The sequence below is a fragment of the Chroicocephalus ridibundus genome, chromosome 4 (genome assembly GCF_963924245.1).
Source record: "Chroicocephalus ridibundus chromosome 4, bChrRid1.1, whole genome shotgun sequence".
Classification (NCBI taxonomy): Eukaryota; Metazoa; Chordata; class Aves; order Charadriiformes; family Laridae; genus Chroicocephalus; species Chroicocephalus ridibundus.
This window is the reverse complement of record NC_086287.1, coordinates 58,569,309-58,592,096: the sequence shown is the minus strand read 5'-3', so window position 1 is coordinate 58,592,096 and position 22,788 is coordinate 58,569,309. Positions and strand designations below refer to the sequence as shown.

General features: G+C 45.2%; 1 protein-coding gene across 2 annotated transcripts in view; it reads left to right on the top strand.

Moving 5' to 3' along the window:
* The window catches only part of DEGS2 (delta 4-desaturase, sphingolipid 2), a 36,664-nt gene extending 14,208 nt beyond the window's left edge, over positions 1-22,456 (top strand). The window contains exons 1-3 of one of the 2 annotated variants that reach the window (XM_063332906.1): positions 3,639-3,747; positions 13,129-13,871; positions 20,392-22,454. In XM_063332906.1, coding sequence (XP_063188976.1) covers positions 3,666-3,747; positions 13,129-13,871; positions 20,392-20,535 — 969 coding nt within the window. In that variant the 5' untranslated portion in view covers positions 3,639-3,665 and the 3' untranslated portion in view covers positions 20,536-22,454. Of the gene's footprint in view, positions 1-3,638; positions 3,748-13,128; positions 13,872-20,391 lie in introns of those variants that run through there. The other variant, XM_063332907.1, reaches the window with a different exon arrangement.
* The last annotated feature ends 332 nt before the right edge of the window (positions 22,457-22,788 follow it).

Below are 22,788 nucleotides of genomic sequence, written 5' to 3'. Positions count from 1 at the left end.
GTTCCAGCAGGATTTGCTGAGTGCAAACCGGGCTATTGTGCTAGCTGTCATGAAAGCAGCGTGTTGCATAAAGGGGGAGTTACATGTAATATGACCAAGTGTATCTAACAGCTTGCCACCGGCAACACAAAAATGTCATTCTACCCCTAAGATTCTGTTGCAGCAGCTCCTCAGCACCTTTGCGTGGACAATTCAACTCACAGCTCGGGCATAGAGTTAACCCAGTAGAAAGGGTCAATGAGCCAGGGCAGGCTCATCACAGGTAAGAGGGGAAGGCAGAAAGTAGGGCTTATTGGTGCATTATTTCTCCTGAACCACCTCCAGTGGGTGGGTGTGTTAATGACGTGGCTCATCTATGAACTATGCTGCATATGAAAACTTGACTTTGTTCAATAAAGAACATCACATTGTAAACTTTGTCACTCGTTACGTCAAGTCAGAGCGTGACACCCAATTCAAAACGACCGCAACTTTTCTAAACAAGCAAATACACAGCCAAGTTTTCTTCAGGTAATAAAAGCGACTGTTAAGGAAGGCCCAGTATAGACAGGCAGAGAAGAAACTAGGTAATTCAGGAATTGAAAATACAAGTCTGTCATGGGACATGGAGCTCTTTATTCAAAGGAGAAAACACCTTATTTAGAGCTAAAACTGCCAAACAACTTTATTTCCAGAACATCAACTTTAACAAAGATTAGTCTCTGGAAACCAAAAAAGGGGAGGTAAGTCCTGTTGTCATGGTTTGCCTTAGAAAAGGCTTAGCTAAAAAAAAAATAACAGAGGTTATAATAATAATAAATAAGGTAAATAATAAATAGGTTCTGTTTTGCCTCAAACCAGGACACCTGTACATGAGGGCAGATTAAGTAACTTCAAACACCAAGGCTGCTCTTCAGGCTGGCAACAGCCACCGGGAAACGTGTGCAGGTGTTCCTGCGGCATTTACTGTGTCACCTGCACTTTTAATAAGCAGAGGGAGGAAGTAGGTGGGTTGCGTAGCAGAAATACGTTCGTGCTGGGAAGCCACCTGGTGGAAAGGCACCTTGGGGTGGAGAAGTGTGACTCTGCCGGGCTGTGTGGAAAAGAGGACCAGTATGGCTTGTTTCAGAGCTGTGTATCGTAGGTCATGTCCTCAGGGAAGCAAAGGATTTTTGCCTTTTTTACCCTGGAAATTGCCAGCTGGGATGCTGGAGGTGAGTGTGATGCATACTTACAACTATGTAAATGAGATATTTGACGGTACCCTGCACAGAGTCAGCAATTGGGCTCCTCCTGTTGAGTGCGTTGAGAATTTCTCTCAGCCAGGCTTCTCAGCAGTTAGAAATCCCAAACAAGTGTAGGAAACTGCTGAAGAAAGGAAGGGTACAGCTGGGAGAACCTGACCATATGAAGCATGTTTGAATTGCCATAAAGTGTAGTGAGTATGTGAACATGTAGAGTTCATGATCATTATAATATTCATTATAAGGTCTATTATTGCCGGGTGACATTAAAATTCCCCCCTCCTTTTCCTTTGTGAATGATTGTAAGCCTGTTTGCACTTTACTAGGATGCTATAAAACTAAGGGTGCCAAATGGTCAGAGCTGGATAATACTTCTGCCAATTTTAGAAGACAGTCTAAAGCTGGCATTTCTTGTTTGTCTGGCGTCCACAATTACTCTTAAATTAGTATAATTTGTTTGGTTTATTCTAGAAATATAAAGCGTGAAATTCTATCCTCAAAGAGAGATGCCAGCTCACTGGAGACAGAAAAGCTTTTTCGTTCTTCTCATGTGGTAGGGTTGAGGCCATAGTAATAAGCTACATGAAGACAATGCCGTTGCCTGCAAAGAAGATACTTAACTTTCCGTGCAGGACTCACCATATGCAATAGCACCAGCCTATTGGATGAACTTTGGGGGATGAAGTCGTATTTGTTTTCTTTGCAACTGCATGGACTGCCCACTAATTTGCTTTTTTAGTCACCTTGAGCACTCCTGAGCAGGAAGTGACAGAAGGGTGTCATCACGTTCATGTCGTCTTTGGCTTCTCCACCGATACTGTCAACAAGCCAAAATGTTTGAGCCGATTAAAGGTTTAGGCTGAGATACCGATGCATCTGCTCTCCGAACAATTCATTCCTTATAGAAACATGTAATAACCTTAACTTGGATTAACAGTCCATTAACTGGGTTGGGCACTGCGACTTTATGGGAGAACACCAACCTCGTGTTGGAGCAATGGTGAAGAAACCATTGTACTTACAGAGAGGTGACCTGTAAAAGCAAAGAGGTTAAACTCCTGCTCCTGCTCTGGGCAAAGCTGCACCACTGGCAGCACCATTCTCCTTCCACTCAACCTGCTTTGGACCTTTAGTTGTTCAAGGGTTTAAATTTAGCCCGCTTCAGGGGGAAAAAGATAAAAATCAGAAAAGACTCCTAAAACTTCGTAGCAGTCAGGTGTCAGCGTTTTGGGTTTGTGGGTTGTTTTGTTGTTGTTTGGTGTTGTTTCTTTTTTAACCCGTATTGTTTCATGGAATTGGGCTACCAAACAGTCTTAAATAGTTAAACTAGACTAAAGTAAGAGGTGATAGTATTGGAGGGATGGATAGTATGGAGGGAGCTAGAGAGATTCATATTGAAACAGAATGAATCAAAATTGTTTTCTGAGTGTGGAGCTGACCCAAATGGGGTGTTGTCAGTGGCCGAAGTAATGATAGGGATAGTGAACCCTGAAGAGGGACAGCAGGCCAGGTATGGGCTTGCAAAATAGCATAGTGGGAACAAGACCAGCACTTTAATTTTGGGTTGTGTGTCTGGAGAAATATCCCCATGCAACATGTGTAACTCCTCTCCCTGTGAATCAGAGAGGCTAGAGAAGTTAGAAAGGTTACCCGAGTTGCAAGGTTAGCAGGCCCTTTGCCCGGCTTCAGTAACAAGGGAGCAGTGAGATTTCCTGTTACTTCAGCGCAGACGGTACTGGACCTGGGAAATGGGCGACAGACTCTCAGGAGTGAAGCGTGACCCAGCCGAGGGCTGGATGCTGCTGGGACAGCTCACACAGGGTTTGTCAGAGCGCCAAGGGAGTGTGTGTCAGGCGTTGGTCATCCTCACGCCGTCCCAGGCCTTCCACCCCTGGGAGGAGCTCACATGGCTGGTCTTTGCCCTAAGCCACATTCTGCTTAGGGCTGTGGCACTGGATTTATGGCGTTTGGACTACCTTTGCTTTCCAAAAGCCTTGTCTGGAAGTGCCTGGCGACAGACCTGCAGTGCTGGCGACCCCCCTGTGCTCTGAGGCTGTCCCAGGAGGGGATGCCCATAGCGGCCGTGCTGATCCCTGGAGAGCCCCACGGTGGTGGCAGCAGCACGATGGTAATCCTGCTGCCCTGCAAACCACCGCCCACCCCTGGCGACCTTCGAAGCCCCTGTAGCATGACGAACCTCGGTCGCCCCTCTCCTGCCCCACCGCCAGCCCCGAGGCACGCTCTCTCCCCCGCACACCCGAGGGGGGTGCTCTGCAGCTCCCCCAGCTCCCTGCACACCCGCCCCTTCGGGGCGCGGAGCCGGTGCCCGCCGGAGGCGAGAGGCAGCCGGCGGGGCGGGGGCAGGCGGCGGGCGGAGCCGCCCCTCCGCCGGGCGCGGAGCTATAAATGCGGCGTGGAGCGGAGCGCAGCGCAGCGGGAGCCATGGGTAACCGTGTCACCCGCGGGGATTTCGAGTGGGTCTACACGGAGCAGCCCCACACGCAGCGCAGGAAGGAGATCCTGGGTAAGTGGAGGGGCCGGGGAGCGGCCACCGTCGGGGCGGGCGGCCGGGCTGGATCGCACCCCTGGGCGGGGAGGGGCGGGCGGAGCGCGGGGGTCCGTGCCGGCTCCCCCGATGTCGCCGCTGGGAGCGGCTCGGGGCACTGCCCGGGCTGCGGGGAGCGGGGGTTCCGCCTCGGAGGGGTATTTTTCCGGCGGGGGGGGGGGGGGACGACGACGGACGCACACGCTCTCCCAAACTCTCCCGGCGCCGCCTCGCCTTCGAGAGGAGGCAGCGGAGGGGCACGGGGTGGGGAGGGGGCACCGGCGGCTGAAGAGAGCCCTGCTGCCCCGGGCTGGGTCACACGGGCGGCAGAGCCGGCGGTGGCGGGGTGACACTGCGGGGCGATCAGCCGGCCCCGCACCTCGCCCCGGGCCGGGGGGGGCGCGGCAGCGCTGCCGGCTCCCTGCCGGGAGGGGCGGCGGGTGGCTGGGAGCCCTTCTAGAGGCAAGTTTTCACGGTGTCCTGGTAGTGCAATAAAATAAATGAGGATGTGGGTGAGTGTTTGCTAGAGAACGACAGAAAGTCCCCACCGCTGGTCAGGGACAAGGTACACTCCTGTGTTTTTCTGTTGTAGGGGCAGCGTCTGTCTGTGCACATGAGCGTGTTGGATTGGGAGGGTTTTGCTTTGGGTTTGGGGGTTTGGGTGTTTCTGAAGATAGCTTCTGAGAAGACCTAATAATTTAGAATTGCTTCACAATATTGTTGCGTATCTCCTGAAAACATAGTTTCAACATTTTATTAATAAAGAAGATTTTGATCTTTTTTTCCCCCTGTTCTTATTTGGGTGGGTTGGTTGGGTTTTTTTCCCCATCCCTCTAATGAGTAGGATAAAGTTTTTAAAGATCTTTTATAAAGATCTTTATGTGACTGAGGTGCTGCACAGGGTCTATGATAATTAGGTGTGGTTTCTAAACTCCTCCACAATCTAATACATTAATCCAGGACTAATCTAAATTACAAAAACATTTCCGGTATAGTTGTGGTGGTGGAATATCCTGGTCTAGGTTTGAATTATATCCAGGAAAATAATAATTATTTTACTATGTAATCATGGTAGAGAGTCAAATGATGTCATTATATAAAATGATGCTTCTTGGTGTCATGCTACTCATCCATTCAGTCAAGAGGACTATGTTTTGGTGAGCTATGGGTAGGAGCGTGTATGGTGGGTCTGTCCCCTTGCTAATCTCTTCCTTTCCTTATCTTGCTATGGAGTGGGGACTGCAAACCATGATGAAGTTGTATTGTAAGGAGGTACTGGAGTGGTTGGACTGCCTTACCCTTGCTGCAGCAAACTCTTTTTAGGACCTTTCAGCTGCCTACTTGTGGAGGTTTTGCCCCCACTCACTTTGGGTTGAGAACGAGCAATTGGAATCAAGGTCCACCTCCTTCCTTGCAGCTCCCCCCGCCCCAGCTGTGGGAGCAGAAGGAAGGGCACAGAGAAATACAACATGGAAAGAGAGACATGGAAGACGTGGGCAGAATAATCTGTGTCTGACAAGGCAGAATGGATCATGAAACTAGTCTTACGAATACTAAAATGTTACCAAAAGTTGGTATCCCGTATGATATTAGTATAATGATCATCACTGTATTATTGAAAGCCTGAGGGTCAGCAAACCCCTGGTATCTAGCGTATGTATTGGCCAAAGTGTCTAGTGTCTATTGAGCTGGAGTGTACCATAAGAATCTCACACACATATGAACAAATATCCATAAATATCCACCTATTTTATGTGTTTGTATATAGCATTGCCTTGGGGACAGCAGTGCCTTGGGGACAGCATTCCATGCTGGTAAAGGAAGTATTTTCCTCTCAATAGGTTAATGATTTAGTTGCTAAGCACTGAAACTTGATTGTTTTCTGTTTAGGCTGTAGCTTTTTGAAATGTCGGGCACGGCTACTTGGATTTCAATGTAAATTTAAATTATCAATTAGGAAAAAAATATGGGCAAACTGACAAGCACATAAGGCTATATCTTTCCACGTAAGTGGTTTTTCCTTGAGTTGTTGCTCCAATATGTTTCTATAGAGCAACTAAGAGATAATAATGGTCTGTCACAAAGTTGTATGTCCTAGCTTGAGAGTTAGCAGCCCAGGTGTCTATAAGAATTTTGTAGCCAGTGGCAATATGTCTGAATGGTAACTCCATGAGTCCAATTCCTCTACCATGGGCAGGGACATCTTTCACTAGCTCAGATTGCTCAAAGCCCCATTCCGCCTGGCCTTGAACGCTTCCAGGGATGGAGCAGCCACAACTTCTCTGGGCGACCTGTTCCACCTGAGCCTTCCAGGGCTGGCTGGAAGCTAGCTTATGGCAGGACACTGTTGTCCTAGGTGAACCTACTAGGGATGCGATTGCTCACGGCTGTAATTATACCAGCAAATATATCAACATTTTGTGCAAGGGAGAGGTGATGCTTTCTCTCTTATCTCTTTGTAGTATCTTCCTCTTAGACTCTAGGTATTAAAATGTAGCTTGTGCTTGGTACCATCTAGGTGCCAACTGCTTCTAAGTTACAGTGGAGATCTCTTGCCAAGCTGGCACTGTGACCCCAATCACGTTATTCATGTTCCTGAACACGTTATTCACGCTTCTCGGTTTATGAATTGCTTTGTTGCTGTTTTCTCACCCTCTTGTTTATGAAAAGCCTGTTACTGTCTTGTGTCAGGATTGAGATTTGTGCAGTGCTGCGGTGAGCTGCGTCAGGGAAAGACCTGGCTAAAAACTAACCTGTTGGAAGAAACTTTTTTCATCTGGATCTGCTGAGCCTTGCTGTATCGTTATACAAATGCTATTAGAGGGAGATATAATATAGGGGATAACGTAGAGGGGATATCTACTTCTAGTAGAAATAGGATTTCTGCTTCAGTGTCAGTAAGGGCCTGTTGGATTGAAACACTTGGAGAACTGCAGTCTTGCACAGTGGGAAGTGTTGGTGTTTTTTCAGTCTTGAGAGAAGATGAAAAAAATCATTGCTCAGATGCTGGTAACACCGTAGACACACTATGAATGGTCATTTCACCTGCAAACAGTTTTCCAACTGCAAGCAATGAGCGATATGTTGTGGCATGGAAAGAATGAGATCTTATTTGTGCTGTGGATTGGATGTAACTTTATAAAATTACTGTAGGTTGGTCAGAAAACGTCTTGCCTCACAGGATGCTTAAGGACGCGCTTGTTTGCCGCTGAGGATGCGGGCTGAATCAGTGTTGCTCAGGGTATGCTAGGAGCACCTGAGTATGATCTAACATCCACAAATAATTAATAAATATATAATTGGTTCTTTGGCAAGTTATTTTGGAGTGGTGTAAATTTTTTATATGTGCTTTATCCTGTAGAAAGGCTGAGATGTTAGCCTGTGCGGGGAGTGGGCGGATGGGTGGGGAGAGGTGGAACAAAATAAAAAAGCCAAAATCCATTTTATTTTAGCATTTAGCCAATTTGAGTATAATAGCTTCCAACTCTGCTCGCTTATTTAGAGGTTAGTCTAGAGCTGACTAGAAGAACCGACTCTTCTGTTGCCTATTTAAACCTCACATTTATGAAAATTCTGATAAATCGTACCTACTAAAATGTGCAAGATGCATATCTCCTTAGCTTAAATCAAAGATCTGAATTACGTATACTCCTGGCAAAGAACCTAGGAGTCTGTTTCCCCTTTATGCTGCAGTACGTGGGCACAGTGCTGCCACTGATGTGCATGTTCTCTGATGAGCGCATTCCGAATAGCTGCTGCCTCAGTGCTCATGCCAATTCCCCGTGGGCATCACCTATAAAATAAATTACATGAGCAGAAAGTCACTGTTTTAGGTGCTTGTGGTCTTCTGCTGAAACTGTATTAAGTGCAACTGAAGGCTTTGCATTACTCCATGTTGCAGGTTGCTGTTCCAGAGGGAGCTGGAAGCCCTCTTTCTAGCATTCCTACCTCCCTTTACTCTGAACCGGCTAATAAACAGGCGTAAACAAAGGGGTCAGAGCTGCTGTCATAGCGATGTGCTGACACCATCCATCTCTGTCAACACCGGCAATGTGGCACCACTGTGGTTGTTTGCCTCTGATGGCCACTCCTAGGTGACCCAGCTCCCTGGGACCAGCTAGCACAAAGCAATTTTGGAGCTTGTGGGTGGCAAATACACGATTAAGACCCTTGTCCTTGCGCAGTGGATATACAAAACTTCAGTGTAATTAGTTGAGCCAAAAAGGTTTTTATTAGTTTGCATACTGGAGGGGGCAGGAAACTGTGCAAAGCCAGAAGCTTTTGTCATGCACATTGTCCTCCCTCTGTGTCCTGGCTCACGTGTGATTTGAATTAATCACAGAAACATAGAATAGTTTGGGTTGGAAGAGACCTTTAAAGGCCATCTAGTCCAAGCCCCCTGCAATGAGCAGGGACATCTTCAGCTAGATCAGGTTGCTCAGAGCTCCGTCCAACCTGACCTTGAATGTTTCCAGGGATGGGGCTTCTACCACCTCTCTGGGCAACCTGGGCCAGTGTTTCACCATCCTCCGTGTAAAAAAAGTCTTCCTTCTATCTAGTCTAAGTCTTCCCTCTTTTAGTTTAAAGGCATTACCCCTCGTCCTAACACAACAGGCCTTGCTAAAAAATTTGTCCCTATCTTTCCTGTAGGCCCCCTTTAAATACTGGAAAGCTGAAATAAGGTCTCCCCGGAGCCTCCTCCAGGCTGAACAACCCCAGGTCTCTCAGCCTGTCCTCACAGCAGAGGTGCTCCAGTCCGCTCATCATTTTTGTGGCCGTCCTCTGGACTCACTCCAGCAGGTCCAAGTCTTTCCTGTGCTGAGGACTCAAGTGTGCTCTGCTGTTTATGAGCACATTCATGAGATGAGCTGCTAAAAAGCAAAGCACTATCGTGTCAGGAAATGGACTACTTTTGTTTATTTTTTTGGTACAAATACCAGCTCCAGCGTAGGGCATGGGGTAGAAGAGCTAACATCCTGTGCCTGGTGTCTTTTATTTGTTCTGGCAGGGACTCATGGTTGATAGAACATAGTCCAGGACAGCAGCATTGCAGAGGGGTTTTTTTTTCCCCCTTTTCTTTAACAGGACTTCTATGTCTTACACTGAGTCATATCTCCACTTTTACTATACCTGTATGCTGCACTTGCAGGCAAAATCCAGGAATATGAAGAAATTAAATTTCTTCTCTTGTTTACTGCGAGCTCCTCGTGGATGCTGCTCCTTTAAACCTCCACCGCCGCTGTGCTTGTGGACAGCTCCCGCGTCCACAGTCCGTCAGTGCCAAAATGTGCAAGTTCTAAGCATGTGGTGTCACATCAACGAGAAACTGTGTCTGCTGCCGTCACTGAGGTCTAACTGGGTCTCTCCTGGGTCATCGCAGGAACACTGTCGGTGGAAATAGAGGATGAGTGAGGGTTTGGAACAAGTTATTCGCTGTCTGCTAAGGAGCAGGAGCACCAGAACCTAGCGACTGACATCTTCTCCAGGAACAATTACTCTGCTCTAACTAAGCATCACTGTAGGGCTATGGTGAGTTCTCCTAGATCTCCAGAGAGGAGCATCAAGTAGAAAAAAAAAAAAAAGCGTAGTCAGAGTAATTTGTCAGTAGTGTTTCAGAGTGATGCATGCCTCTAAAAAGGTGACTGATGCTTACACACCACACTAGAGTGATGTCCGTGAAATGTTAATTCAGTAAATGAGTTGTTTCGGAATCATGAATGCTTCTGAAAATATACTTGCAGCATTTGTTCTTTTTCGACTTGTACAAGTGGGAAATGCTGTCTTTCATCATCGTGGTGCAGATTTCAGCTGCTCTCAGGTTACCCTACAGAGACTGTGGAGCTGTTTGGGCAAAATTAACTGCATCATAGAATCATAGAATGTGTTGGGTTGGAAGGGACCTTTAAAGGTCACCTAGTCCATCTACCCACTAAAGTGGGCAGCACTGCTACTAAAGTGCTTGCACTGCTTTTGTGATATGCTGGGACAGAAAAGTCATGCTTCTGCACTGCTGTACATCTACACCAGTGTCCCCACCCTCTGAATGGCAATAGGATGGACAAGCTGGAAGCAGCATGTGTGGATAAGCAGTCTGCCAGGCTGAGCTAATAGACTTTCCCAATGAGCTGGAGAGTAGGCTGTGGAGACAGCAGAGTAGCTGGAGCTGTCCTGGTCCTATTTTACTCTAAAGGACAAACCCTGGTTCCATGTAGTTACGTAACTTTGTGGGGGTTTGAATGTTGGGGTTTTCTTCTCCTGTTCCTGTGCCCTTTCCATGCCATGATTGTGCACAATGAAGAGCTCACTATAGATTACGGTTTATGGCTGTTGAAATGTGTTAGTCTGACTCAGTGCTTGTTGGGAGGCGATGGACTTAGGCTGTATAGAAGCTGGTCATTTTTATACTGGAAAAGTGCTCAAGAAGACCAAAACACAAGCGATTCAGGAAAGAGCAGCATGACGAAAATCTTTGAACAGGTGCCTCGTAGTGTGAAATTCTATCAGTCTCAAGAGTGGAGAGTAGGTGTCTGTTTACTTTTCCAAGTGCAATGTGTAGGAAACAAAGGTGGTCCTTATTGTGTGGCTGCCATGGATCTGATAGTCCTCTATGGCTCCTGGTTCAGCGCTGCACAGTAGCCCTGTGATTCTCTGTTGCCTTTGGGATGTGGAGCTGGCTGCCAGCTGGTTTGCACAGCCCAGCTGATCACCTACAGACACTTGTCACAGCAGCCTTACAGGTTTTTCAACTGTAAGTGCTCCATCTTGCCTTACCAGGATTCCTTCAGCTCACTGCAAGGCATGAACACGAGGGAAAAATGAGATACATCTTTGTGTCAGCACATTATATGTAAACCGCAGTCATCAGGATCACTTAATCTGAGATTAAATGTGTCTCATGAAGAGTGCGTGGCCTCAGGTGTGGAAAGGGTCAGCATTCAACATTTTGCATGTGAAGCGTTCCCGAACCAAACGGTCTCTGGCTGGCTACTCTACCAGCGAGGCTTTTAGCGGCCAGTGAGCCTACCAGCTCCCTGGAAGGGTTTATCAGTATTAATCATAAACAGACATGGTATTGTGGTTTAACTAGTATGCAAAAATTTACTGTCAGAGAGGAGTTAATCATGTATTGCACTTTAATATTAAACCCTAGCAAGTTACTTAATAGCTCTCACCTGCTATAAATGCAACCTACCTGCATTGCTGCTCGCAGACACTGTTGCTGCTGGTTGGAAGTTACTACTCTGAAACCTCTTAAATGTAATCTGCAATCCTTGTTACCCACCACAAAAATAAATAGGCCCAAAACTTCCATTGTCTCAAACTGCAATATAAAGCATCTCTTAGTCATTTCCCCATCCCATTAAAACTTTTTTTTTGGTCAAAATTTTACCTGGCACTTCCTCTCTTCATCTCTTCTCATGACTGCAGTAACTTATTCTTATATATCTCTTATGTTTCTTATGTTATCTAATACATTCTATTTCTGTAACAGATTTTTCTGACCAGCTCATTATAACAAGTTATTCTTTAGAGTGGATATCCTGGCACTTTGCGTAAAATTTTGGTACCTGTCTAGGTACTAGAGAACAATTTCTAGCACGTTAGCATTTCTAATATGAAAACTCATTTCAAGAGTTGCAAAAACAAGGAAAAAAACCCAACCAACCAAAACAGAACAGCAAAACCAAAACCCCTGGGCTTTCTAAAGATTTTTATCAAAAAGCTTGGATGACTTTAGAAAGATGTGGACTTCTACTAGAGCTTTCTGACCGCTTAGAAAATCTCTCCCCTGCCTGAATATTCCTCGTGGTGGTTTCTCCCCCTTGTCCTCACAAGGGGAAGAATTGAGGGCATCCCTTTTCTCATCATCTTCCACAAAACCTGTCGAATCTTTATTGTCTCTAACCTCTGTTAATCTGGGCTGAAGTTGGCCAAGTTGTTTGAATGGTTGCAGAGCATATGCGCATCGATCTGCTTCATCTCTCTGAACTTCTGCAAAATTGTGTTTGAAGTGAACAAAGGGGTTCACTTCTATAAAAACCTTCTCTGCGTCCTGCACTCAGTACCTGCCACCGCTTTCAAGGTCACATGAAGTTGTGTATTGTCTCCCGCGTTTGTTTATAGTATATACAGCTGCATAGATGCAAATCATTATAATCTGCTTTTATTGCATTGGTATCATACAGTGACAGTCAGAAGATATTTACTTTTCTATTCATAAAATGGGCCTGTCAAACTTACAGGGACACACTGTGTAACCTCAGAGTTCAGGAGGAGGGATTTGTCCTACAGCCTTACCTATGTAAGCTGTAATTATTGAGAAATGCAGAGTATGAGTAAAAGGGGGGAGGCCAGCGGGTGGCTAAACGCCGTAAAGCAGTGGAAATATTCATGTGCAAGTTAATACTGGAAGTGAGAAGTGTGGGTTTGTAAAGAAGGGACCTGAAGCAGTGAACAGCACCTGGAAGATAAGCTGTACTTTCCTGTGTATTTTCTTTTTCTTGAGAGGACAAATGAATGGCCAGTGGAACTAAAGATCAGTAAGCCGGTCCTGTCCTGACCCAGCCAGCCTGGCCCATGTCTCTCTGATGCTGTACCGCAGTATTTGTGAGGCTGCGCGAAGCTGTTGTGTGATTATTGATGTGACTTTCATGCCTGTGTCTGGCAGGTGGCTTGGGAACAGGCTGATGAATGAGAACAGAGAAAAAAAAATTCTCTTACAAATTCCTGATAATACTACTGACTTGCTTGTGATGTTACCACGTGCAAAGAGCTGTACGTGTTGCAAGCACCGGTGAACACTCAAATACTTAGGAATTTTTTTTTTTTTTCATGCTACATTTGTCATCTAACCACAGAGCAGAACCTGGCAAGCCTGTTGCTCAGCCCTCTTCCACTGCTAGCACGTCTGAAGCAACAGCATGAAAACAGCTGCAAGGAAGGCAGTTGTATCCCTTTTGTGGAAAACAGCAACTGGATTGGGCAAAATAAAAAGGGAAATTAAAAACTTGACAGAAGGTGTTTCTTAGAGCTTAAATCTGGTGGGTTTTAGCATACAAATACTCATCCTTGTGAAAGCACGTGACGCCACATATTGACCACCAGGGTAAATTTTATTTTTGTGTATGTATATGTGTGTGTGTATATCTCTCAATATCAGTCACAACTGGACATGATGCTGGCAGTGGGAATGGAGCCCATACATTAGTAAAGCTTTTGTTGTAGTGGCAACCCTGCTTTGGTATTGCTGGTTTATAAAACCAGGGCCTCAAACATACGGTGATAAAAATAGAGTGCTAGTGGTGATTATTTCTACCTAACTGTGATCTAATGAGGTTTTCTCTGCATTTTTCCCTTTAGCAAAGTATCCAGAGATCAAGACTCTGATGGGACCGGATCCACATTTAAAGTGGATTGTGTCTGGAATGGTTTTCACGCAGTTTCTAGCATGCTACCTGGTGAAAGACTTATCTTGGAAATGGATTTTTTTCTGGGCTTATGCTTTTGGGGGTTGTATCAACCATTCGCTGACCCTCGCCATCCATGATATTTCACACAATGTTGCCTTTGGGAACAAGCAGGCCAAGTGGAACCGATGGTTCGCAGTCTTTGCCAACCTGCCAATTGGCATCCCTTATTCCGCCTCCTTCAAGAAATACCACATTGACCATCATCGCTACCTTGGTGGGGACAGCCTGGATGTGGACATTCCCACAGACTTTGAAGGCTGGTTCTTCTGTACGCCACTTCGGAAACTGCTTTGGCTTTTCCTCCAACCTCTGTTCTACAGTCTGAGACCACTGTATGTAAACCCCAAAGCAATTACACGGATGGAAATTTTTAACGCTCTCGTTCAGTTTTCTATAGACCTTATCATTTACTACCTTTGGGGGCTCAAGCCTATTATTTACTTAATAGCAGGTACAATTCTTTGCATGGGTTTACATCCCATTTCTGGGCACTTCATAGCAGAACACTATATGTTCTTAAAAGGGTATGAGACATACTCTTACTACGGACCTCTGAACTGGCTCACCTTTAATGTAGGCTACCACATGGAGCATCATGACTTCCCCAGCATTCCCGGGTGCAGACTGCCAATGGTAAGTATGGCATTGCACGGGCGGATTGGATTTTTGTAAAAGCTGCTAAACTGTCTCAAAGAAATCACTCTGAGTCATAACAATGGATCAATTTTAAAAGAGAAAAAGAAGCAGCTTTGGGATTTGTTTCTAAAGCTTTCATTTTAAGCAGGAGATTGAGAGAAATGGCTGCCATACTGCTGTAATATTTAGTTTATTTGATAGGAACAAGAACATCTGAGCCTCAGAAGGCTTGAGGAATACTTTTTGCATGATGAAATCCTCCAACAATGCTCCAAATTTCTCCATTTCTTTCCCTCGGCCACCAGCTTTCATCTTTTTGAAATGTTAAAGGCCCATCTAAAGTGAGGCAGGTGGCAGTTACTACTTGAAACTTGTCTAATGATCAATCTGCTAACTATATTGCTTGATTAACATCAAACAAAAGTCCTTCTATTTTTGAGGTGACATAAGTATTGGGGCATGTTCCAGCCTGACACAAGTAGCACTAGAAGATAAAGCCCCACTCTACATGACTTGTTTTAGCTCTGCCCCACCCACAGAAACTGAGGATGCCTGATCCGTCATTGGGGAAGTGCCGTGGCTTTCCTCTTTTGAAAGTAAAGTCCCTTTTTGTTTACGTTTTATCAGTTGTGGGAATCAAATTTGCAAAGCCCAGGTGTCTAGGAATGGTTTTTCAATCTCCCTCCAGGTGTGTAGCTGCTCTTCTGGGTTTTAATATAAGGGTTCCTCAGCAGGTGCTCACAGTGGTAGAGATACGTGACTTCGAAGTATTACTCCTACATACAAATCCTCCGGCATAGAAGGAAGGAAATATCTTCTGTCTCTGGTCGGATACAAAGTTGGGGGCCACTACTGTAACATCCTCCATCCAGGTGGAGGCTGAGGTTCAGCAGCTGTGACCTCCCCACTACACCTTTTATGACCAGGCAAAACCTGCTTTATGGGTTAATGTTCTTCATCACATCACTGTGTGAGAGGAGATTCAAAACGAGGAGATTTTCTTGTGGTGTAGAAGGGCGTGGGGAGCCTCTGGATAGCCTATAGTTCTGTTTTAGCACACCTCCTTTACTGATGGAGGTCTGTCCTGGAGAAACTGGCCATTCCTGGTGGGGTTCAGAGCAGCCGGTAAGGCAGCCCCAGTTCATGGGTGAAGTTCTCCTGTCAGGCACTCCCATTGCTGATACACCCGATAGCTCAGCTGGGAAGCATGTGAGCTTAGCTCTAGCTTCAAATGTTCAAACTTGTTAGGTAGGCTTTGATACTTAGATTACTGAAATGTAAATAGAAGAAGAGGAGGTTAGCTCTGTATCTCACACGAGGGAGGTGTGTGACTAATTGAACTTGCTGGAACTGTTGCTCCAGACCTGATTGAGACCTGAAAAGCTCTTCCCCACCCACATCACAAATAGTTCAGCCTAATTCCTCGAGGCAGTGCAACAGCTGGAAGTGTCTGCCCTCCTGTGTAAAGAGGATAGAGTTAGTTGAATTTCATGGGCTCGTGTTCATGTGTCTCTAGCTCTTGGGCAGCTGAGACTTGCCCCGCTGGTGGAGGAGATATCAGGTTTGTCAATCGTTGCTGCCTGACACAACTATGTGGAAAACTTCGAGTCTTTGAGTGATCAATTACAAGTGAAAAATCTATTATGAAGTGAAAATCCTTTGGCAGAACAGCTACTGTAGAAAATCCTTTGCCTGTTAAAGGAAGTTGGTTATTCTTCTCTGCAAATTGAGTGCAAATTCTCTGCCTCTTTGGTGGAAGGAGATAAGGGGACAGTTCCTCTCTGGATAGCTTTAATGCTTGAACTTCATAACAGGTAGGGGTGGAAGCCTCCCCTTGCTCTCCTCTGCTGAACCTCCCAAAAATTCTTCACTCAGCAAATGTCTAGTTTTTCAGATGTAGTCTCCTAGGCACTTGAACATCTAATAGCTGAATTGTGCAATATGGATGACCTCTCAGTGTAGCTATTTTTATTTTTAATTATTGGCAAAGTATTTGGTTCCTGCCTGATTGATAGCAGGGGAGAAATAGGATCATAGAATAACTGGATCTTGATCTTCGAAAGTAACTGGCTCTTCCACTTGCTTATCAGAAAAGTAAATTTAGCTTTGTCCTTTGTTACAGGTGTCTCATTCAGAATGTTGTGAGTAATGTGTTTGCCGCTGGAAAGACCTTTACCCTAGGAGTGTGACAGATTTGAAAGAGGAAGAATTAGGCTGTGCTGTAAGCTTATAGATATTACAGAGGAGTGACATGAGTGTGCAGTAAGAACTCGTCCCACTAGTATAATGAAAGATTATGCAAGAGACCGTGAAATTTAACATTATAATGAGGGACCTGCTCCAAAAAAAAACCCTGTAGATTTACAACTAGACTAGTCTTTGCATGAAGCCTTATAACTGTAAAATATTGCATTGTTTACCAAATGAGTAAGAAGATCCATTCTTTATTATCTGAAAGACTGAATATACTTACGGAGAGAGGGGACAGGAGAACAAGGAGGAACTCGATACTCTTCCTACAAACTGCAATAAAAACTGCAGTGTTACCAGAGGCAAACTAGTTACTCATTAAGCTTGTGGGAAAAGGAAAAGACATGGTATGAAACCAGATTTATTAGACAGACAAGATTGGAAAATGTGGTAGATGTGCTGGTTTTGAATTGCAGATCCCATTAACCCTGTGATGGCCAGGAGGGCTAGCTTGAGTGCTCCCTCCTGGTCAAGGACTATGGAGGGAACTTCTGTAATATGCCTTCTAGCATTCTAAACATCATTTTTCAGCTTCTTTTCATAAGGATCTGTAGCTTCTGGACAGCCCCAGGACAAAGGGTCTATAACAGCTGTGGTCAAATATGAGGTTGCATTTAGCTTTTGCGCCTATCTGATACAAAGGAGTAGGACTGGGATCCCGTTGCTGTGCTCTACAAGTACAGAAGCAAAGTTTCCGTCAAAAAGAATGTGATTTCTTACCTACCACCTTGATCTACTTGAAGAAAAGCCTCAATATACCAGGTGCCAAGTGCCTAATAAGTTTCTTGCAGACTTTGTGATCTCTTGTTGTCCTTCCATGATGCCTTCCATTCACAAGCTAGCAATGAGTTAAGACTTGCAGTTGACATCGGTAAGGAGGAAGGGAGGGAAGAATTGAAGCAAATGGGTGATCTCCAATGCAATATGGAAAGCTTGAAGGGGGAAATCAGGAGCAGGATCTAGGAATACTTTGTCACAGTGCAGTCTTTGAGATGATCTATGATCTGGCTGCAAAACTTGCTACCTGGAAACTGCCATCAGCGGGTTTTGTACGCACCCGGAATGCAACGTGGAAGATGACTCTTCCAGCCTGAAATGTACTTAATAGCTGTAGTTTAATGTTGTATTTAAAAGGCAATCTGCATTAAAACCCAATTATTTTCACCCCCCACTCCCCAGATTTTCTGGTAGGTAAGGAGGAGATAATTTTGTTTTACAGATGGAGATGCTGAAACAAGTTACAATAGATGAGGTGTTTTTTTTCAGGAAACTTTTTGTGTCAATCCAGTGTAAAAGAGAAACGGTTTTCAGAATTCTTTCCTGCCGTGTGATAGCAAAATGGGAACATGCACCGAACAAACTTCCTTGTCTTTTCCATAAGAAGTCTTTTCCTTCAGAAGTCCTCCCTCTAACTGCATTCTTTAAATTTTCCCTCTTCCCTATTCCTTTGTCAAAACCAGTTTATTGCAGTTTACCTTCTCCTCTCCATTGCTTATGAACATCTCATACAGTTGTCCGCTCAGAGCACAGGGACTTTGCCGATGGTGCAAGTGGTGCCTGCTTTCTGCACAAGGTGCTGCTGGGCACCAAGCCATGAAGAGCAAAGAACTACCTCGTGTACGTGTGAGTCACTGGTCTAGGGCCACACGCTCCTGGTCACCTCTTGTGGGCTTTGCATACTGGGTTTCTCGTTCAGAATGAGCTGCCACCATATGCTGCAGGAAGGTGCTAAACGGATATGCTTGGTGAACAAGCAAGTCCTCCACACCTGATGGTGGCAAGCAGCTTGCCAGCTGTGACTGGGCTGCCTGCTTCCAGAATGGGCTGTGTATGACCTCCTTCAAAATCACTGCTGGGCGTTTTGATTAATCATCTTAATTATCCAATAATACTTGAATTCTAGGTGCTTGTTTTATATCTGTATGACAACTGCAGAATATGTGTATGGAATATATTTAAGGGCAAGTTTCCAAACTTGGATATTGTGTCCACCTAGCTCTTCAGCACTATGCCCAGGCTATGCTGCTTCCTCATGTTTGCTGAAAGTGTGGAAACTATTGGGTTGAACGTAGACAGGCTGTTTATTGGTCTGTTCTCTGAGCCATTTTTTCCTAGTTAGTCACTGGGGTCACTTTTAGTTAGCCTTTGGTGCCAGAGGGCACAGCCACTGCTGGAGACATTGTTCCTAGGGGCTGAACTGGTTTCTGTGAATCTCCATCCCTTCACTTCCACATGCAAGGGGCAATACAGAAAGACTTACTGAAGCCCTCGTAGTGGTCAGAGTCTAACATGGTCAAGAGCTCTGCAGAATAATATAAGTAGCTGAGAAAACATGTCTGGTTCAGACCTTTTGTTTCTTTGGGCAAGAGATACGTAGGGGTTCTGGAGAAGACGGGAATGGTAGACTTGCCATATGAACTTGGCTAGTATAGATAAAGGCTGAATTACTGTTGCAAGTCAAAATTCAGGCAGAACTTTTAAAATGGAGGTAGGAGAGAAGGTCTGTAAGCAGCAGTGTGGTAGGGAATGACCACGTCAGAGCTGGAGTGAACCTGTGGGGGCTGGGTATCTGAGACCCCCTTTGTGTTTGCGTAGGGCCTCACCAGTGGCTTTCATTCAAGGGAGTCAAGGGAGCTCACTGTCTAAATAGTCCTCCCTCTCATCCTCTGGCTACTTCAATTACACAGCTGGGAAAAGGGAGGATAGAAAACCCAAATTAAATTATTCCTGATTGGTTACAGACGGAGCACAGGGAACTGAATCTGCATCTCCAGAGATCTTACCCGGTGCCTGGAAATCACCCTTATTCCAGTCATTAACAAATACCTCTAAGGGAAAGTGCTGATATTATCTGAATCCCATTGAAAATAAACCACATTTGAAGTACAGACCAACACTTTAAAGCAGGATATAGGGAAATATATATCAGAGTTATTCAGTGGAAGGCAGAATACAGTCAGACCTGAACTGAACCTTCCACCTCCAACACAGGGCTACCATGCCATGAGCAGAAGGAGCACATAGGGGCTGAGGTACAGAGGTAAAAGATCTTAATGGAACTTGTACATTACCCAACCTACCTCACCGGGAAGTGCCTGCTAGGAAGCTGAATTAACGAGGTAACTAGTGGTGAGCGTTATTGGCTTATAATTTAACTTTTGCTGGGATTCTTCCCTTTCCACAAACAGTCAAAACGCTGTGTTAGGAGTCCACCGTTACAGCTCGGATGCTGAGGAGACCCTCCTCCCAGATGACAATTTCTGTGTAGACCTTTTGCTCTTCACTGGAAGTCCGTACTGTGCTCAGCATAGCTGGCTTTAAAATTCTGCAGGGTTTTTAAAGCGACAAGTCATGCTGTCCAGCAGGACAAACTACTCTAGAATGGAGCTTTGTTTGTCTAGGAGGTGGAGCTGTAATAAAACCATGCCCAAGCAGTTTACGTGCAAGTGTACAATAGTTAACAGACTCTGCTGCTTCGTAAGTGTGTTCAAAAAGCAGAGCATCTTGCTGGAGCAGGGACTACTGATAACTTGGGAATCCTCATAGTCCCCTGAACCCGCCAGGTTTGAAACCTTTTTGTCCTCTGGTGCTGGCCTTACTACAGGCACCATCCCCAGTGATGCCCAAGGCTTCTCTGATGACAACAGTCTTAAGACTCGGGGGATTTGTAACAGGGATGAAATTTTATTAGACTCATGATCTAATAATGAGTCTTACACCATTTTTAATACCAGACTGAGGAGAATGGACCACCCCTGCAATTTCCTCTGCCTGCTGGAGGAACCCGTCTCTCAGATTGGCATCACGGTAGTAGAATGGGGGAAAGAAAACGAAGTGTAGGCAAGGCTGTGGCTGGCACTTTCTCAATAGTATTTCTCTCCTACCCAGAACCCTCAGCAGACGAGTATTACAAGCGGAGAACAGGGCTTTAAATACAGCGTGTTGGAGTCTTGGCAATTTATAAGGTGGATTAGTCATCTCATTGCGGAGATCCCTCCACCTCCCAAATGAGAGAAAATAGTTCTGACTGAAGGCAGCGATCCATCATCTTTCAAATCCTGACATTGTGAGGCAAAACTTACATCAGAAATCTGCTAAGAAGTATCTAAATGTGTTTAAGTACATCTCATTTGGCTGAACTTCAGAAGCTCACCAGCAATAACAAGTAACTTCAGGTTATGGCTGTGCTATCAGATCTGTACGTGAAGACTGACACGCACCTGACACTATGCAGCTAAACAGCTCGTTCTCTCTCTTCTTCTTCCAGGTAAAGAAGATCGCAGCAGAATATTACGATAACCTTCCACATCACCAGTCCTGGATTCGAGTTCTGTGGGACTTTGTTTTTGATGACAGTATTGGTCCTTATTCAAGGGTTAAGAGACTGTGCAAGCTGGCAAAAGAAAGCTAATGGACTAGCTCCGCCTGCCGCATTGGTGTTTTGTTCGTTCATTTGAATGACTTGAGTTCTCTGCAGAAGCAGAAGGACGTTTGCGTGTGCTGAAGTCGCGTTGGTGTGTGCTCCTTAGACCAAGAGTGAGTGTGAAAATGAAGCAATTGGATGCACTATTTTAGACTATTGATACTTTTTAATAAAGGATATTTGTGTACGTGAACCTGAGAAACTAGATTAGAGCGAGCTATGACCACGTGAACCTTTGGTCTAGGCTTAGAATTAACTTCCTGGGCCACGTGTGAGTTTCGGCCTGTTCTGCAATGGAGAATGTGTGTAGTTTAGATCTGGGTTCTCTTTGTGCCAGATTAGATGTGGATGCTCTGCGTGCACAGGACTGTAGAAGTAAGGAGGACTGGCATGCAGTAGCAAGTGATACTTTCTGGAGAACACAAAGGTGCCTTAAGCTCTATGTCTTGTCTGATCTAATATCATACTTCTAACAATAGCTGGTAGCAGAGATTTTGTATATGCAATGAAATATGTGTATATTTTTGTACATTTTGATTATTATTTTGTTAGCTGCTGTTTGACCTTTATTCCAGGGTTTTGTATAAACTTTTTCTGAATCCATTTCTATTCTTAGGATCTAATAGTCAGTGTAGCTAAGTGTCAGAGATGAAGTGTGACATGGAGAAACCCTTCCTTTAGTCTTCTGCTTGCTGTCTGATCAGCAGTGTGGATGCTCCCCCAGAGGAACCGGGTGGTTCCTCCTCACTCACCTTTTCAATAGTATTCATAACTTCTCATTTCTTATACTTTTTGCCACTATGAGTCCTTCTGAGTGTGGAAAGGTGCTAGATTTAATTGCTGCTTACCAAGGTTGTTAATATTTCTGATCATCTTTCTTGGTCAGGAGTTCAGATGCCATCTTACAACTTCCCTCCGCCCTGGAAAGCTGACAACTTATTTCTGTCCTTAATAAGTGTTTAAAAGAGAATAAATCTACAAAGGTCCTGTTATACCCTAACTCTCTAACAGTATGATTTTTTTGTTTTCCTCTGGAAATCCATGTCTGTAACAAAGAAAAGGATTATTCTGCATTGCTTTTAGTCCCTCAAAGTATGCTCGTAGACCTGGGAAGCCTGATTTCCTCAATAAACACAGTTTCATTGCTTCCTCCTACAGCACTGGATCCCGTGAGTCAGCCTGTCCTTAGCTACACTGGCATACCAGGCAGCTGAGCTAGCCTGCTGCAATTTGGGTTGTTCCTTCTCCTCCTCCCTTTCCCTTTCTCCCATTTAACTCATCTGCCTGATTTTGGCGGTTGGGAGAATACCCAGGTTGGCTCAGCAGTGCAAGAACCTTTGTGATACCGGGGCAGAATACCAGTTCATTCACAGAGATTGTTTTGGTCTGGTTCTTTTTCTGGAAAAGAAGAGGAAGAACAGGACTTCCTCTAACACTTCAGACTTCACTGGTTCTTCAGGTGCCTCTTCTCCCAGAGGAAGAGGCTTTGGTGTGGGAACCTCCATTGGCTTCTTTGTGTTCATGTCAGGAGCTTCCCTTGTTTATTAATTTACTTCAGCGTTGCTGCCACTTCATGATCACATACATATTCAACTTCCTGTGTCCTCAGCAAGCTTGGCCAATGTCGCAAGTTAATATAAAAACCATAATAAAGATTATTCTATCTTCCTCAATCTGACTGTTGTCCTTCTCCTCTGTGGAGAGTCACCTTTCTGTAGTTCCCTTACTCAGCTGTTCCCTGGTGCAGTCACCTGTGTGGTCTATGGATTACTAGCCTAGCCTGACACACAGCCTATGGTGTAAACAGAGGGTAACCAAAATTGACCACCGCTTCTTATCCTGCCTCCCATCAGTATTTCCATCACGGTCCCACCTTGCTTTGCCTGGGCACAGCCCTCCTGCTCTGCACGTTCCATCTCAGTGGGAATCTGAAGTGGCTGGAAGCCTGGTGCCTGCAGGTGTGTGGTGCGAGCAGGGTTTCAGTGTGTGTGGGTGCTGCTGGAGAAGGCTGTGATCCTGCCCTCCCCATGGGCACTTGTCCTTGCCGCCACCAGTGAAGTTGGCAGAAGCAGGGGTTTCTTTTTGTAACCACAGGGCAAATGGGTCTGGGTTAAAAGAGCACTGGGGCTACGTACAGTTTTATTCTCTTTGCTTAAAAAATAATCCAGATCCCCTTCATTGTGTGGCAAGAGGATGCTCTGGCAAGAGGAGACAGGAGGGACAAACAGCTGTATGACAGGT